Source organism: Dama dama, chromosome 14, assembly GCF_033118175.1.
Source record: "Dama dama isolate Ldn47 chromosome 14, ASM3311817v1, whole genome shotgun sequence".
Classification (NCBI taxonomy): Eukaryota; Metazoa; Chordata; class Mammalia; order Artiodactyla; family Cervidae; genus Dama; species Dama dama.
Genome location: NC_083694.1, coordinates 24,027,760 through 24,045,460, shown reverse-complemented (window position 1 = coordinate 24,045,460; position 17,701 = coordinate 24,027,760). Strand labels below are relative to the sequence as shown.

At 39.1% G+C, this 17,701-nt stretch overlaps 1 protein-coding gene across 9 annotated transcripts in view; it reads right to left on the bottom strand.

Annotated features, from left to right (window-relative positions):
- The window catches only part of DISP1 (dispatched RND transporter family member 1), a 227,744-nt gene that overhangs the window by 175,709 nt on the left and 34,334 nt on the right, over positions 1-17,701 (bottom strand). For 7 of the 9 annotated variants that reach the window (XM_061160106.1, XM_061160108.1, XM_061160103.1 and 4 more), the window contains one exon: positions 11,290-11,352. The exons of 1 other annotated variant lie outside the window; for it this stretch is intronic. In XM_061160106.1, the coding sequence (XP_061016089.1) occupies positions 11,290-11,352 (63 nt within the window). Of the gene's footprint in view, positions 1-11,289; positions 11,353-17,701 lie in introns of those variants that run through there. One more of the 9 variants, XM_061160113.1, reaches the window with a different exon arrangement.

Below are 17,701 nucleotides of genomic sequence, written 5' to 3'. Positions count from 1 at the left end.
AATACATGTATGCCTATATGTCAGAGCACTTCATCTTCCAGTTAATAATATGTTATTATGTGTTCAATAATCCTAAAACCATGAATATGTTATAACATTCAATTTTCATACCAAAGTGTCATTACTGGGCAGCATTCAGCTATGCTACCTTACGGTCTCGTTCTAAGAGCACTGCTCAAAGCAAATGCACTGTGGGCTTGGTCCCCACAGTCACCAAAAATTCCTCCAAGAGGGTCCAGAACGCTGACTCTGCTGCACTGGAAAATAGGTGGTATCTCCACACACTGTATGAAAAGAGGTCCAAAACTCATTGTTGCATTAGAAAGTCAAATTGCAAGACAATTCTGAAAATACAAGCAAGAAAATATTAACCGTAGTTTCTTAGAGTCAGACTGGAAAGGTGGATCAAAAAAAGGACTTCTTTTCATTTAACATTCATTTATCATTTTTAAGGCAGTAAAACTATTCTGTATGAAAACTACAATGAGGTATATATGACATAATGCATTCATCAAAACTCACAGACTTGTACATCACAAAAAGTTAATAATAGGAGAAACTGGTGGGGTGGGGATGGAAGTGGGAAAAGAATATGGGAATTTTCTGTATTTCCACTCAATTTTTCTACAAATCTAAAAATGCTGTAAAAAATAAGTATACTAAATAAAAAAGAAATCTGTACTTTTAATTTTAAATGACAAGTTCATGCAGGATAATAAAAAATTTTAAAACTTCTAAGAATGCTAAATATTTTAAATCACATGATTAATGTAGATTTGGGAGATGAAATCAACACATGCCATGTTATTGCAGGGCTTTCTATTCAATATTAGATATTTTGCTATTTAAAGCAGGTTAGCATCCAGAGTGTAAAAATGTAGATTTTTACATATAAATATGTACTAACATATTATAAAATATGCTATAGTAAATATAACATCATACATATTTTATATGTATATAAAATATACATATAAATACATATGAGGTCTGGTATAAGGACTTCCCTGGTGGCTCAGATGGTAAGGTATCTGCCTACAATGTGGGAGACCCGGGTTCAATCCCTGGGTCAGGAAGATCTCCTGGAGAAGGAAATGGCACCCCACTCCAGTATTCTTGCCTGGAAAATCCCATGGACGAAGAAGCCTGGTAGGCTACTGTCCATGGGGTCACAAAGAGTCAGACACAACTGAGAGACTTCACTTTCACTTTCTAATGTATATGTATATTTTATACACATATATATGTACATTTTATATACATATAAAATCATAGTATATAAAATAGTACATATTTTACATATAAACACATACTAACATGATATAAGAATGCACTAATATAAAAATGTCAGTATATATGAACTAAGAGATAATAACTACCCTATATAGGTGTGGGCTTCCCTGGCAACTCAGTGGTAAAGAATCCACCTGCCAATGCAGGATATACGGGTTTGATCCCTGGGTCGGGAAGATCCCCTGGAGAAGCAAATGCCAACCCACTTCAGAATTCTTGCCTGGGAAATCCCATGGACAGAGGAACCTGGCAGGCTACAGTCCATGGTGCTGCAAAAGAGTCGGACATGACTTAGCAACTGAACAACAATATATAATATGCTACAGGAGAACTTCTATACTCTAGATCATTGTTTCTATCATCTCCCTAAGGTGCCTTTTTAGACATTTTCCCCCAATCATGCTCACCCATGAAATTTTAATGCCACCAATATACTCTCTAACCTTTTATATTATTATGAAGTCACTCCACCCACCTCCTACCCCCCCGTGTCCACTGTATCATTAATTTCCTGTTTCTGTATCTTAAAGGCAAAAAGGATGCACTCAACTGTAATTACAGCCCCTTTAAAACTTTAACTGTGGTACTCCAAACTGCACATATTAAGGTCCAGAGAACAGGTACTAAAAGTTTGGATAAATACAGTCAAATTACTTACCAATGATTCTATTTTAAAACCTAATCTATTTAAAATATGTTTGAATTATTCTAGGAGGAGAAAAAGGAAGGACATGTCAATTTTTACAACTTTTTGATGTTTTTAGCACAAACATTTAGGGTTTGTTTAGCCTAGAAAGTTAGGGGAAAAGAACGAACATAAGGAAAACCTCTATGTTTTTTAATGAAATATTTCCTTATCAAAAAATTTGTATAAGAGGTAAAAAATGGAGAGGCACAAGAATGCATTCCAACATTCCAGAAAAGAGATTTCCTTAAGAAAACATTACTAAATATTAGAGCATGTACAAGTGTGCCAGGAAATCTACTGATTATAACCAGGATAATGGAGGGGGGGAAGTTGAGATTTAGGAAAGTGTAACTTGTACTCAGCAGGGAAGTGAGGAAGGGGAGAGGGCCTTCTTGTCATGAATATGCTAAGGGACCATGAGGTTTACAGATCCCAAGAGGAGCCAGTAAGCAGAGGAAACATTCTCCTGCACCTAGCACCTCTGAAAAGTATGCTTCTAATATTAATAGATATAGATCTCTACCTCTGAGCTTATCTTCCTCCAAGATGCCAAAGGCTACCTGAATTAAGGGAAAGAAACTATTAATAGATTAGAGCATGCCCTTCCCTATCTTCACCCTTAAAGGTGAATCAAGTTTTACCTTTGGGATATAACATATACCCAGTGCAATTTTTAATGCACAGCCACTTTAAAATAACTTCCTTCCACTTATCTGCTGATGATTAAAATGTCTTTGAGATGATAATTACTTTCTTATGATGATAACAAATAAAGAACATTTAAAATGAAACACAAATTCAAAGAAGAAAAAGGAATAAATATACCAAGAAAAAGGAATAAATATACATATAGCTTTAAGTGTTTCCCCCTTTATTATAGTGAATATGTTACTTCTCCAACGAAAAAAATTTATAAAAACTTTAATTGGTTTCATCTAGTATTACCTTTCAAATTTTTTGACTAAAAATACAATTAATATACAAGTATAAATAACACATCAGTTCTCCATTCCATCAAAATTAAAAAGACAAGACCAGCTGGGCCATAAAGAAGGCTTAGCACCAAAGAATTGATGCTGTCATGCTGTGGTACTGGAGAAGACTCTTGAGAGTCCCTTGGACAGAAAGGAGATCAAACCAGTCAATCCTAAAGGAAATCAACCCTAAATATTCACTGGAAGGACTGCTGCTGAAGTTGAAGCTTCAATACTTTGGCCACCTGACTCACTGGAAAAGACCCTGATGCTGGGAAAGACTTAGAGTAGGAGGAAAAGGGAGCAACAGAGGATCAGATGGTTGGATGACATCACTGACTCAATGGACATGAATCTGAGCAAACTCCGGGAGATAGTGAAAGACAGCCTGGCATGCTGCAGCTCACAGGGTTGCAAAGAGCTGGACACAACTTAGCAAATGAACAAGTGGTCTTGAAAGAAGACAGATTATCAATAAGTAGAAAGAGCATAGGAATGGAAAGAAAGACTAAGCTCACCAAAGACAAGTAAAAAGGACCGTTACCAACATCCAATGAGAGAGCCAGCATGGCACAGTGTGTTAAGACTGTGCTAACACACACTTTTCAAATTCCAGTGCTGTCTCTTTATACACAGATATAAACTTAGGGTACCAAAGGGAGGTATCTTAACTTCTCAAAGCTTTAGTTGCTTTATTTGGAAAAGGAGGACACCAGAAGTCACAGTCACATTAGTTGTTTTAAAGTTCAAATGAGACAATGCTTTCAGCATAGAGGCTGGCACATATAAACACCCAATAAATGTTAGCCTAAAACAAGCACTATTAACATGTGGCAATAAATTTGAACAAACAGCTCTCTAGGCACACTATTAAGAAGGAACACTGTTACTGAGCTCTAGGGCACACAACTATGGCGTTCCATGGGCCTTCATGAAGGTATCATTTGAATCATGACCAACACATTACACAGATGCTTTGTAGGGGCTAACGTTAATATTACAGACTTTAAAAGAATAATCAGAAAACAGCCATCTAGAAATGCATGAACACTCAAGCTGGCATAGATGTGAATCTAAACGGTATTCAATCTCTGAGTTTCATTTTTCCTATTTCTAATATGAAGATAATACCACTTAACTGACAAGGCTGTTAGAATAATACAGAGTAATTCAATGTGACATGCCTAGTACAGTGTCCAGCAGACTGCTCATAGCTGTCGGCTTATAAGCAGCCAACAAATGATATTAAGATTACAACTATGATGATGACAGGCACTTTTCTTCTCTTATAATCAGATAACAATAGAAGGGGAATTAAACTGTTCTAGTTCTCTAAAAGAAAAAAAATACTTGAGATGCTCCTTTTTAGGAAAAAAAAAGTCAAAACCACCACCCATTATTACTTGGAATGCAGTTCTTCATGAGAACAGGCTGAAATATATATGATACCTCATTCTTTTGCTTCCACAAAGCCAGTTTGAATGAATGAGTGAATCAATGAATCAATGAACAAATTAAGTAAATAAATAAATCTTTGAAATAACTTCATCCATTACTGCTTAATTTGTGAGACTGCTGAAATACAGCCACTTCAATGATATACTATGGTTGCTACCCATAACTAGAAACTTCTCACCAAGCCATAGCTGACGGAACAGTAGTGGCATAAAGCAGAGGTGGTATTAGAAGAGTTTCGGCTTTGGTGTGCAATATTCTCTCTCTTACTATAAGACAGAGAATTATTACTAGGATTAATCTACAGTGGAATAAAGAGGTACTGGTTTTAAGTGAAAGAAGTCAGTCACATATTGTATGATTCCATTTACATGAAATGTCCAGAAGAGGCAAATCCATAACAACAGGAAAGAGACTAATGATTTTCTAGTGCTGAGGTGAGGGAGGAAGGGCAAGGAGCAAGATAAGAAGTTACTGCTCACATTGGGATTTCTTTAGGGGTGTTAACATTTTTCAAAGCTTAGCTGTGATGGCTGCATAACCAAATGTGAATAAATGGGAAACCACTAGATGGTATGAGCATGTTTTCTAACTTCTTTTCCATGAATGTCAGTAATTAAAGCTATAGGAATAGATGCTGTAAAAAGTATTCTTTCAATAAGCTGGCAATGTGACACCCTATTATAAAACTTTCTAAGAAAAGAAATTATATCACCAAAAAGTAGTATCTACCCCTTAAAGTAATAAATCAATAATGCCTAGGTTTATCTCAAAATCATGATCTCTCATTTCAGTAATATGATTAATGATTTATACACTTTGAAAACGGAATTTCTGCTGAGGATTGAATGACTCAAAGAAATCATATCCAAACTTGTTACCTACTAAGAAAAATAGTCCACATAAGAATTTATGTTCTACATGTTTTAGATTTATGTTCTAGCTTTTATTTCTGGCTGTACTACATACTAAGATACCAGAAACCCTTCTGGAGTGAACATTATGGTTCATCTCCCAGGTCTTGCGCCTAAAGACTCAATTTCCCCAGCTGCCAAGAATGTTAGCTACTGTTGGTTCACTGCCAAGAGTCATTTCAGGAATTGCCCTCACCCAAAGACCCCCATCACTAGGAGGAGATGGAGTGCCATTAGCCCCTGGCAGGTGGCAGGACAGTTGTTAAAACTTTCACCACTAGTAATCTGGAATGAGACACCAGTATAAGATGAATGCACTGGTGGATATCACATTTCAGGGTCTGAGAAGTTAAGAGGAAAGCAGTAATTATAAGGACTGTGAAATCAGATGGCTCTTGCTAGGTGCTATTGGTGCTGTGGGCAACTGACTGATTAATCACCAACTGAACGTAAAGTGCAAAAGTCAGAGGGCCTCCTTGGCAGCATATAAAGAGCCTCTCATCTCCAACAACAACAACAAAAACAACAGAAAACCGAAGCTTCAGGCCAAGACTCAACACAAGGGTAGCTGAGCTCCAGGATGGATTTTCAATTCCCTCAAATCAACTACATCAAGGTCAGGGTTCTGATTAGAAAGGCATAGAACCCTAAGGCTTAGCATGAGGATATCTGAGTGATGCGCTTGAAAATCTTGAATCTCCAGGTTCCCAGGAACTATCTGATCCTGAGGAATTATTAATAATACTTTTTCTTGCCTGAAGATGATGCAAAGGTTTCTACTACACAAGACAACCTATGTCCTCCACGATCAACCTCCACTTCCCCTTCCAGCTCCAGAACAATCAGAAACAACTATGCTTGGGAAGTGCGGAATGTGCTAAGGTAGAACAGGACTATATGCTGAAGGAGCTGCAGGACTGACTTAGCCAACATTTACCCACAGCAGCTGGAAAAGTACATGCAGGGCTGGATCCTGAAAATGCTGATCAAGGGAGATGGAATATAAAGTTGGATAAAGGAGAGCTTAACTGAAAGGGCTTCCCAGGTGACTCCGTGGTAAAGAATCCACCTGACAATGCAGGAGACAAGAGACGTGGATTCACTTTGTTGGTCGGGAAGATCCCCTGGAGAAGTAAATGGCAACCCACTCTGTATTCTTGCCTGGAGGATCCCATGGATGGAGGAGCCTGGCAGGTTATAGTCCATAGGACCACAAAGAGTTGGACATGACTGAGCGACTGAGTACGTGTCTAGCTGAAAGCAGGTATTCTCCCATGATACAGAATTTAACACCTAGACAAGGACCCTGGAAATGATACCACTCTACTATTAAGATAGCTCTTAAAAGGTTGGATGATGTAAAGGTCTACAGTAAGTGACAGGAAAATGCCAGAATTGCTGTGGTAAATGGTAAAGTGAAGGAATAGTGGGACCCTGGAGAGCACATATCAGGTTAAGGCTGAAAAAAAGGTGCCTGCCAACCATACTCCACAGGAGGGCCCAGAAGACATTATATCCCCAAAGCAGTAAGGAACACCCTGGTGAGCATCGCTCAGCTCAGTGGTAGCTGTCTTCATAGGCCAGTTTGACCAAAGGAAATATTACTAGAGAGCAGGGTTCCCTGAGGTACAAAGACCTGGCCCCACGCCTGGATCTGAACTATCTCTGAACACTGATCCCTGCCCAGAGCTCCCCACAGAATTGAAATCCTGGTTGCAACTGCACTGTAGGTTAGCTTCTCCCTCTGCTTAATCCTGCTTCACAATCCTTCTCCTTCCTACAGATGCTGCTGCCAAGAGAACTGCCTCAAAAACCTCCTCCATGCAAATCTCTGCCTCAACTCTATTTCCTGAAGAACCAGACCTAAGACTATCTTAAACATTTCACAATGCTGGATGAAATAAATCAAACAATCCTTTAAACACATAGAAGGAAATTAAGCAGTGAGAGGCCAAAAGTAAGAGACAGGAACTGAGAAAACCAGACCCGTAAGCATGAATTGATTGTGGTTGCTGTGGGGAGACATGCCAGTTTCAATAACCAGAAGGCTTGAATTTTAACACCTATTAAGTAGCTGGAAATGGGGCCTTAACCATGAGAAACAGAGAGGTAGAATAAAATGCTCTCATAAAACCAAGTTACCCAGCTAAGAGGCTTAACTATCTTGGCCAGGGTTCTAATGGACAAAAACAGTCTACACTGAGAACTTGAGAGTTGTGGCCCAGCCTTTAGAAAGGTTTGAAGTTCAAATGTATATTAGCTGCTTGGTTCAAGAAATCCAAGGCTCAGAGACTTATTAAAAAAAGAAAACTCATCTCAGGCCAATAATACTCCTGGGATATCTAGCAAAAACAAATGCAAAACTACTCTGGACCTAGAGAATTTCTAAAGATAAAGCCTCACTAAAGGTGAGCTTACAATCCAAAGTTACAAAGCACTTGAAGAAATAACCCACCACATGGTAAACAGAAGACATAAAAGATAATAGAATTAGACAATAAAAACTTCAGTAAATAGTACAGATAGAACTTACAAAATAAGCATGCTTAATATTATTTAGAAAATATTATAAAACATATCAAAAATGTCACACAGATTTGGGAGGGGGAATAGGAGTTTTATAAGCATTGAAATTAAAAAATACATATATGTATACGTATATATTTTACTAAGGTGCAGGTTAGGCTTCTCTGGTAGCTCATCTGGTAAAGAATTCATCCATCTGCAATGAAGGAGACCCTGATTTGAATCCTGGGTCAGGAAGATCCCCTAGAGAAGGGACAGGCTAGCCACTCCAGTATTCTTGGGCTTCCCTTGTGGCTCAGACGGTAAAGAATCCACCTGCAATGCAGAAGACCCCAGTCCAATCCCTGGTGGAGACGGCAAACCACTCCAGCATTCTTGCCTGGAGAACCCCCATGGACAGAGGAATCTGACAGGCTACAGTCCATGGGGTCACAAAGAGTCAGACACAACTAAGCGACTAAGCACAGCATAGCAAGCTGCAGGTTAAGACACAGCTTAAGAAATCATTAAAAAAAGACAAAGAGCTAGAACTTCCCTGGTGGTTCAGGGGTTAGGAGTCAGCCTTGCAGGGCAGGGGACACAGGTGCGATCCCTGGTGGGGGAACTAAGATCCCACATGCTGTGGGGCAACTAGCCCAGACGCCACAGCTACCGAGTCCACGAGCTCTAGAGCCCATGTGCCACAACTAGAGAGCCCACGTATTGCAATGAATGATCCCACAGGACACAACAAAGGTCCTGCATGCTGCAACTAAGAGCCAGAGCAGCCAAATACATAAATGAATATTACGGGAAAAAAGAAAGAGCTTAGGAAATTACTCAGATACAAAACAGAGACATGGAAAATGAAAAATGGCATTAAGAAATACAGAGCATAGGAAAGAAGACCTAGTAACAACTTGCAGCAAATCAAGAAGAGAACAGAATGAGAAGCATATTTGAAGAAATAATAGGTGAGAATTTTCCAAAAATGATGAAAGGCATTAATCATCAGACTGAGAAACCTCCTACATACACATCTCACTAAGATGCATTGTCAACAAACTATACAAACACCAAAGACAGAGAGATTATCTCAAAAACAATCAGAGAACATGGTCTCAGGAGGAAGAAACTAAATGGTATACTGCAAACCAAAATTAAACACAGTAAGACATTAGGAAGGCTCTATGCTGATATTCCTGTCATTCCATAAGCACATCTAGAAAACAGAGGGAAAACAGGATCAAACAGCATGTGAAAGAAGGAACCACAGAACACTTCTTCCTCTCAGGAGAGAGCACTTGTCAAGCAGTAAAAATACAATTCTTTTTCTTTTTGGGCTTCAGTGAGATGAGAGAAAGAAGGTAAAGTAAAATGAAAGAAGGTAAGGAGGGAGAAGAAAAATTCTCTTTCCTAATAAGAGACTATCATAAGATAGAATAAAAAAGTCTCTAAAGACAAAAGAATTTGGGGGAGAATTTTTATGAAACAAATTTTCAGGGAAAGCCTCTAGGATGAAGACAAAAATGCTTTGTTTATGGGTAAGACTAATGAAATTTGGTTAATTAGGGGAAACTAGCTTATAAAAAGCATAATGATATAAAATATAAAAATGACGATACAGTGATAAAAGCAGAAATATTAAAACTAAACACTGTAATGGACACTGGTTGCAACCCCAGCAACCATGTCCCCTACTTTGCCTTTGGAGCTCTACTCTTGCCTCACACAGCCTTTATGTTTAGCGGGAAGGCAACCACATTCACTCCAGCAATAAGGCAGAGGACTCAGGTTCAAGGTGTTCAGTGTAACATCCCTTATTTCACCCTGACATCTGGAGAAGTTTCCTGGGAACTTTTGGAAAAGAACATCTCTCCTCTTCTGTATGATGGTGGTATGAAATATGATGCCTAGAACTCCTGCAGCCATTTTGCAATCATGAGGAAAGCCAGCCTAAAAACAAAATCAGCATGAAGATTTGAGCAAAGCCAAGAGAATTACAAAGAAACAGAGCCAGAGTCCTGCTCAAATAGCATCTGAAGACTGACCTATCTCTAAACTTTCCAATTAAGTAAATGAAACAAATTCCCTTTATTTTACTGAGTCAAGTTTTCGGTTATTTGTAACTAGAAATGTTATCTGATATATATGATACACGGTTAAAGCTCTATGTGATTCATCACTAAAATTTCCACTGATTTAGACTCAAAACAAATTTTAGACTAGAATTTATTAAGATACAATACAGAAACGGCTTAGGAAAAAAAATGAGAAAATGCTTGGTATGGGAGATTTTCACTAGTCATGAGAAAGTAATTTGCAGGAGCCAGGAAAACTGAGCATTCCAAACACCAGAGGCCCTGCACGTCCTAAGACAATTGTGCAGATGAGAGTTAAGATGCTGGAGCCAGAGAGAAAACAAGACATTCTTAAATGAGGTTTGCCTCTAAAGAAATCCAGAGAGTATCAAACTACTTCCTCTTGCCAGTCTTTTTGTTGTCATGCCATTTTGCTTAAACTTTGTTTACTATTTTTAAAAATTGAAAGATCTCTCATTATATATGCATAATATATGCACTTATCATCACTCACTCCCAAAACTCCACTAAAAAGACAGTAAAGGAAAAATTTTAAGTATTAAATACTTGGGATAAAGACTAGAGGAAATTAAAGACAAAAGAAGCTAATAAAATTTTGGAAGATGAAAAGCAAAGAGTTGAACAGTTTCTGACTTAACAGAACAGATAAAGTGGAAACTTAACCTGTAGTTAAGAGAGAACAATGCTGTATGTAGTTAAAAGAATGATGCCAACAAGAAAGTAATCCACAAATAAAGAATCCCAGAAAGGCACAGAATGAGGCAGAGTTATGAGTGGGACTAAAATCAGGGGGATGATGAAACTTTTCATAACGAACAACTACACACTGGACACTTCTTTCCACCTCTCCCACTAACACTCATTCCGGCAAGAGAAAAGCTGTTACTCTCTGGTAAAAACTGAATCTGACAGATTTGACTTAGGAACTAAAGACACTGAATGTGAGCATAAGATACTGTACTGAAAACAAGAAGCGTAAATACAAGTTTACTTACTAAGCAGTGAGATCACCCCCGACTCCCAAGCTTTCTTCTCTTACTCAAGTGTCAGACCAGCCTTTTACTGCCTAGTCAGGAGATAATGATTCCTCTTTGTGAAGAAAAATCAGTCCAAAAGAAAAGACTATAAGTTTTAAGAGTCAAGAGATATCTCAATAATATAAATCTTGCTTTCAACTAACAGTCCTAGAGTGCAATTCATAAGCACAGAGATTCCACTAAAATTTTCTGCATTAACTAAACATTTGAGGAACAACTGGGACATGATTCTATCATGAATAAAATAGAAACCAAATCAAATTAAAAAAACAATTATACAGTACACAAATAAACTGTTTTTTAAAAAATTAAAATTGATACCTTCAGCAAGATGAGATGAAACTGTATCCATAAAACAAGAATAGGGGATACATAAAGGAAAACCTAGAAAATAAGAAAAAAACTTTTGAAAAATTTAAATGAGAGCAGAAACTTTAAAATATATATATAACAATAAGGCTGAAAATAAAGCTGAGGAAATCACCCAGACCCTAGAAACTTGGAAGATCAAAATCTAGGATAGCCATTATTAGACTTCCAGAATTTCTGGAAGACAGAAATTCTGGAAGACAGAAAAAAGAAGAAGAAATTATCAAAGATATAATAAAAGAAAATTTCCCATAAATTTCAAGAAAAATAAGTTACAGAGAAAAGTGAGTATAATCATAATAATCACTTTGTGGCTCAGCTATGAATAATACATAATTATAATAATGAAGACAGTGACTAACCAAAAGCTGTACTAACTATTATGGAAGAAGAAAGTTGATGGGGAGAGGAAAGAATTAATAGAAAGCAGGTATAAAAGAGCTAAATCTTCATTTGTTTTATTAGAAAGTCAACATATAGTTGACTAAAATTGAAAAATTAAGAAATGAACTCATAAATAACAGTGAAAAATATGGAAGTATATACCAGAAGAAAATGCTAAAGAGAATTAAAAATAGTCGCCACTGGGATAATAACCCAAGGTTGAGAGAACTAGTCAAGGGTCAACATTTTTCATTACACACTTTACCTCATTATTTGAGCTTTTAACATTAATTAAACTCATAAACTAACCTCTGTAAGAGACATTTTATAACATTAAGTAGCATAAAACAATGGAAATATTTTATTAAATATTTTAATCTCTCTATTCATTTTTTAATTCTTTTAAATTTAAGTATTTTTCTGATACAGATCCTCTTGTCCAGTTAGCAGTTTTTGTCACAGGTATTATTATAATCTCTACTTTATAAATGCAGAAACCGAAAAATCAGAGCTGTTTGCCTAAAGGTCATGTGGCTAATAATAATTAAGCCAGGCCTCAACTCCATCTTGATCCTATACTATCTCTGCTGTGTATGCATACTACGTTGCTTCAGTAGTGTCTGACTCTGCAAACCAACAGACTGTGGTCCACCAGGCTCCTCTGTCTGTGGGATTCTCCAGGAAAGAATACTGGAGTGGGTTGCCACGCCCTCCTCCAGAGGATCTTCCCGACCCAGGGATCAAACCCGTATCTCTTATGTCTCCGGTATCATGTTAAATAACAATAGGAATGTATATATATATATATTTTGTTTGTTTGTTTGTTTGTTTGTTTAGGAATGTATATATATTATAAAATTTTTCACTAAATGTGGCAGAACTGGATTGATTCTAACCATAATCCTGGGTGTCCAGCAGTAGCAGCCACCCTACCCACACTGGTATCAGCCTTTCCCACCCTGAGGGAATTAACCCCACTCTGCCTAATGAAACAGCAATGGTCTCCCCAGTGGGAGCTGCCATGTAAGACAATGCTGACTTACCTCCACCACCCCTCTTTTCTTCTAGATTTATAACTAGACTCAAGTCCCAGCAGGTCCCTAAAAGTGAGGTACAAAGTAGGAGGTTTGCTACGTACACACCAAAAGAACTACTTGGGTTTTCAATTATAATTTATGCTTGCAGAAACTGAGGGAATGTTTCTGGAAATGAGTATTTAAAGGTATGGGATAATGGTACAGGAACATAAAGTTGAATCAGGCTGAATTTCTTGATAAGGGCTCATTAAGCAAAGATTCTGCCTTTCATGTTCCAGCTGGGGCCATTAGAAAGGGCTCTAACAGTTTGGCTGGTTGGGTGAAACATCAAAAGATGACACACCATGGGCAAATTTAAAATACCCCACCCCTGGTTCCCCTTTGGTCTAATGCAGAAGGGATTCAAAGGCTTAGGAAAACTGAAATGTTAAGAGTGAATTGTCAATTAAGACCTACTTGCCCACAGTGGAAGGATCCAGAAGAGTCTGAGAAATAAATCTGTGACAGGTGCCCCAACATCCTTGAAAAGCCTTCTGATTACTCTTCTCTGTAAGCTGGACCTTCCACTGGGAACTGCAACCATTCAACCAGAAAACCTAAACACAATGGGAGTAATTGGGTCCCAAGGTGGCAGGGGCCAACTGGCAGCATTTAGCTGCCAAAGCAAGGTGGGTATAGTCACCGTAATGAACAACAGAGTCAAAGCAGCAATTGGAAAAGTATGATTCATACAGACCTATGGTGTTGGCTAATCATGGTATTGCTAGAAATGAAATAGATAGGAAGCTTACTAACTTCTTATTTGATCTGAATAAGTGAAAAGTCTAGGTCAAAGGAACAAAATTCTAATTCAAATCATAAAAACAGAGAGTCATGGCCCCTCAAGATCACAAACTTGAGCCAGTTTACAGACCCAGAATCCCTTAAATGAAAAGGTCAGTTCCCTGAAGAAGGACCCCAGTAGACTACTGAAAATGTATGCTGTTAATCATTCTCCTAACCTTAGTAACTACGGGCTGGGGAAAAGAAAATAATGAGACCTTCCAGGGACTGATGAACACTGGCTCTGAACTGACACTGATTCCAGGAACCCAAAACAGCAGCCCTCCAATCAGAGTAGGAGTTTACGGAAGACAGGTTACCAATGGAGTTTTAGCTCAGGTCCATTCACAGTGGGCCCAGTGGGTCCCCAAACCCACTCCGTGGGTTCCCCAGTTCCAGGATACATAATTGTAACACACCTATTTAGCAGATGGCAGAACTTTCACACTGTCTCCTCCCTGACCTGTGGAGTGAGGGTTATCATATGGGGAAAGGCTGAGTGGAAGCTACTAAAACTGTTTCTACCAAGGAAAACCCAGTAAATCAAAAGCAATACCACATCCCTGGGAGGACTTCAGAAATCAGGCTATCAACAAGGACTTGAAAAATGCAAGAATTGAAATTCTCACCACTCTCCATTCAATCTTCTATTTGGCCTGTGCAGAAGACAGATGGATCTTAGAGAGTGATGGATTAACAGTAAGTTTAACCAAGTGGTGATTCCAATAGCAGGAGTTTTAATAGATGTGTTTTCATTGCTTAAGTAAATTAATACAATCCCTGGGACGTGGTATGCAGCTATTGATCTAACAAATGCCTTTTTCTCTATCCTGTTCCTAAGACCCAACAAAAGGAGTTTGCTTTCAGCCGGTAAGACCAGTAATACATCTCCACTGTCTTACTTAAGGGGTGTATCAACTCTTCAGCCCTGTGTCACAGTATACTTCACAGGGATCCTATTGTCTTCCCCTTCCACAAGACATTACATTGTTCCATTATACCCATGACATGACGCTAACTGTAGGGCAGCAGCAGCTACTCTAGACTAACTGGTCACACATCTGTATACCAGAAGACAAGAGACCAATCTGACTAAACTTCAGGGTCTTTTACCTCAGTGAAATTTTTAGGGGCCACTGGTATGAGGCAGGTCTAGACATCCCTCCTGAGGTAAAGGATAGGTTGCTGCATCTGGCCTCTCCCACAACCAAGAAAGAGGCACAATGCTTAGGGGACCACGATGGATTCTGGAGGCAACATAGTCCTCATGTGGCTGTGTTTCTCCAGCCCATTTATCAAGTGATCAGAAGAGCTGCCAGTTTGAGGGGGTCCCAGAATTACAGAAGGTTTACAACAGGTTTCAGCTGCTGGGCAAGCTGCTCTGCACTGGGGCCACATGATGCAGCAGATCTGACAGTGCCTGAAAGATCACTGGCAGACAGGGATGCTGTGTGAGCCTTTGGCAGGCCCTCATGTTGAATCACAGTGCAGGACTTTAGGATATGGGAGCAAGACCCTACATCATCTCCAGACAATCATTCTCCCTTTAAGAGACAATTTTTGGCCTGCTACTGGGCTTCAAATCAAATGCTTAACCACGGGCTACCAAGTTACCATGAGACCTGAGCTGCCCATCACAAACTGAGTGTTATCTGACCCATCGAGCCCTGAAGTTGGGCATGCACAGCAACACACCACTGTCAAATGGAAGCAGTGTGCACCTGATCGGGCTCAGCAGGCCATGGAGGCGCAGGTAAGACATACGAAGCAGCAGCCCAGACGCTCATGGTCCCACTCCTGCTATGCTGCCTCTGTTTCCTGCCCCCGCCTGCACCTGCACCTATGAGGTCAGTCATCTGAGAGGAAGAGGAGGTTTGGGTCTGGTTGACAGACGGTTCTGCTGGATATACAAGGTAAGTAGACAGATTCGAGACGCCTGACTTCCATTCCAGTGGTCTTTTCACTATCCCATCTTCCAGTGAAGTAAGGTTTGTCTATCACAATTATAGTGATTCCCAGATGTTAAACAGTTTAAATGATAATTTTTTCTTCTAGGTGATAATAAAGGTCCGGTCCCAAATAAATCCTCAAGTTTGGCCACACATTACTACTTCTGTACATTTATTGAAAATTTATCAATGTTATTTTACCAACATGAAGCTAAAGGAGGAAACCTTCACAGTCAACAGTTTGTCTGTACAGATATTTCTAAAATCTAGTGTGCTCACTTATAAACATCATTAAAATAGAAGAACTGAAGTCTGATTTTTCTCTTAATTGTGTTTACCTTCAAGGTCACTGAAAGAGTCCAGTAACCAGTTTTCCCTCAGAGAATGAAACACCATATTCCTTCCATCTCAACAGTCAAAATTATTCACACTCTAACACAAGGTCTGTTTACTCTGTTTGATACTTTTTGCTACTGTCCTAAACACAAAACAGAAATCCAGAAAGTCTGCTAAATTAAGCTAAATTTCTCAACAGATGCCAAAGTTACCTAAAAGAAGGACCCAAACATTCCTTTTCAATATTTGTGTCCTCCAGATTCCCACCTACTATATTGCTCCTTTTTATCTGAGGCAGAGAACCTGCTGTTAAGATCGCGTCTCTTTACTCTTTACTCTTTGTGGATTAGTCCACAAAGAGTTAGCTTATCTCTCCAGCCATAGAATATGGTGCTATGCTCTGTTACACTATTTTCTCTATGATGTGCATGCCTGCTTAGTTGCTCAGTCATGTCCGAATCTTTGCAACCCCATGGACTGTAGCCTGCCAGGCTTCTCTGCCCATAGGGATTCTCCAGGCAAGAATACCGGAGTGGGTTGCCATATGTCCTCCTCCAGGGGATCTTCACAATCCAGGGATCGAACCCAGGTCTCCCGAACTGCAGGAGGATTCTTTACCGTCTGAGTCACAAGAAAAGCCCAGGAATACTGGAGTGGGCAGCCTGCCTACCCTTCTCTAGGGGATCTTCTCTAAGATGAAGAAGGGAAATCAAACTTCTGAGGAAATGGGAGAAACAACAACAACAAAAAAAAGAGTAAAAGTTTTAAAACTTAAAAATAGAGAACATGATATAAGTACAACCAAATTAAAACACTAGGTACATGGTGGTGCAACAAACAAGGTCCTGCCCTCACAGAGCTCACAAGATCAAGACCTGTGCCTTAGCATTGTGGGTACTCTTGACACATGCCTGCCTCCAAAGACTCACAATCTACCAATGACACTTCATGTTTAATTAGCTCTTTAGAATTTTATAAAATCCTCTCTTAGCATCCTATCTAAGCAACAACCTGCGATAGAAATGACTATCCCTCCCTTTATTCAAGAGAAAACAGATTAAGAAAAACAACATGTTTTGCAGAGTGACACAAATAGTAAGAACAGGAGCCAAGAAGCGGGTCCTCTGGCTCCAATTCTCCTTCACTAATGATCTCTGAAGAGAAGTCTGGTTTCTGTCAGGTGAATTTAGAGCCCAATTTATAATATCTGAAATGAATTCCTCGTAAACCACACATCATATCGTAGTTTCACACCATCATGGCAAGCCAGTGGTCATCTGAGGAAAGCAGTCAGCAACCAAAGGGACAGATTCTAAAGACTGAGGTATAGCAGTAGCCCCAAGCCTCTCTTACCCCCTTTCTCTTTGAACAAAACCCTGTTTACCACTGTCCATTACAAGTCTCTCCATGCAGTTTGAATATATAACTAAACTGTCCAACAGTCTCAGAGGTCAAAAGGTATAGTTTATGGTCACAAAAAGTAGGGTACAAAAGGGTAGTTGTGGATTACCCAAACATTACTGTCAACCCAAGATCAGAGCCCACAGAGTAGCCCTAGACCAGAAAGGAGACCGTCGGGAAGGACCTACTTAACCCACACTGTGGCCACTCTAACACAAGCTCCTGTGACGCTGTACTTGTGACTTATCTCAGCTATCCATACCACTTCATTAAATGTCTATTCTCAAAGACAGGGCTCTTTTCAAGCCCAGAACCCTCAGGGTTTCCATTCCATCCACAGGATGGGTACAAGACTGTTCTGATTAGCTCTGATTCCTTTGGGATGCTTTTAAACTTTAACTTATTTAAATTTAAACTTAAAATGTTAATCTAATT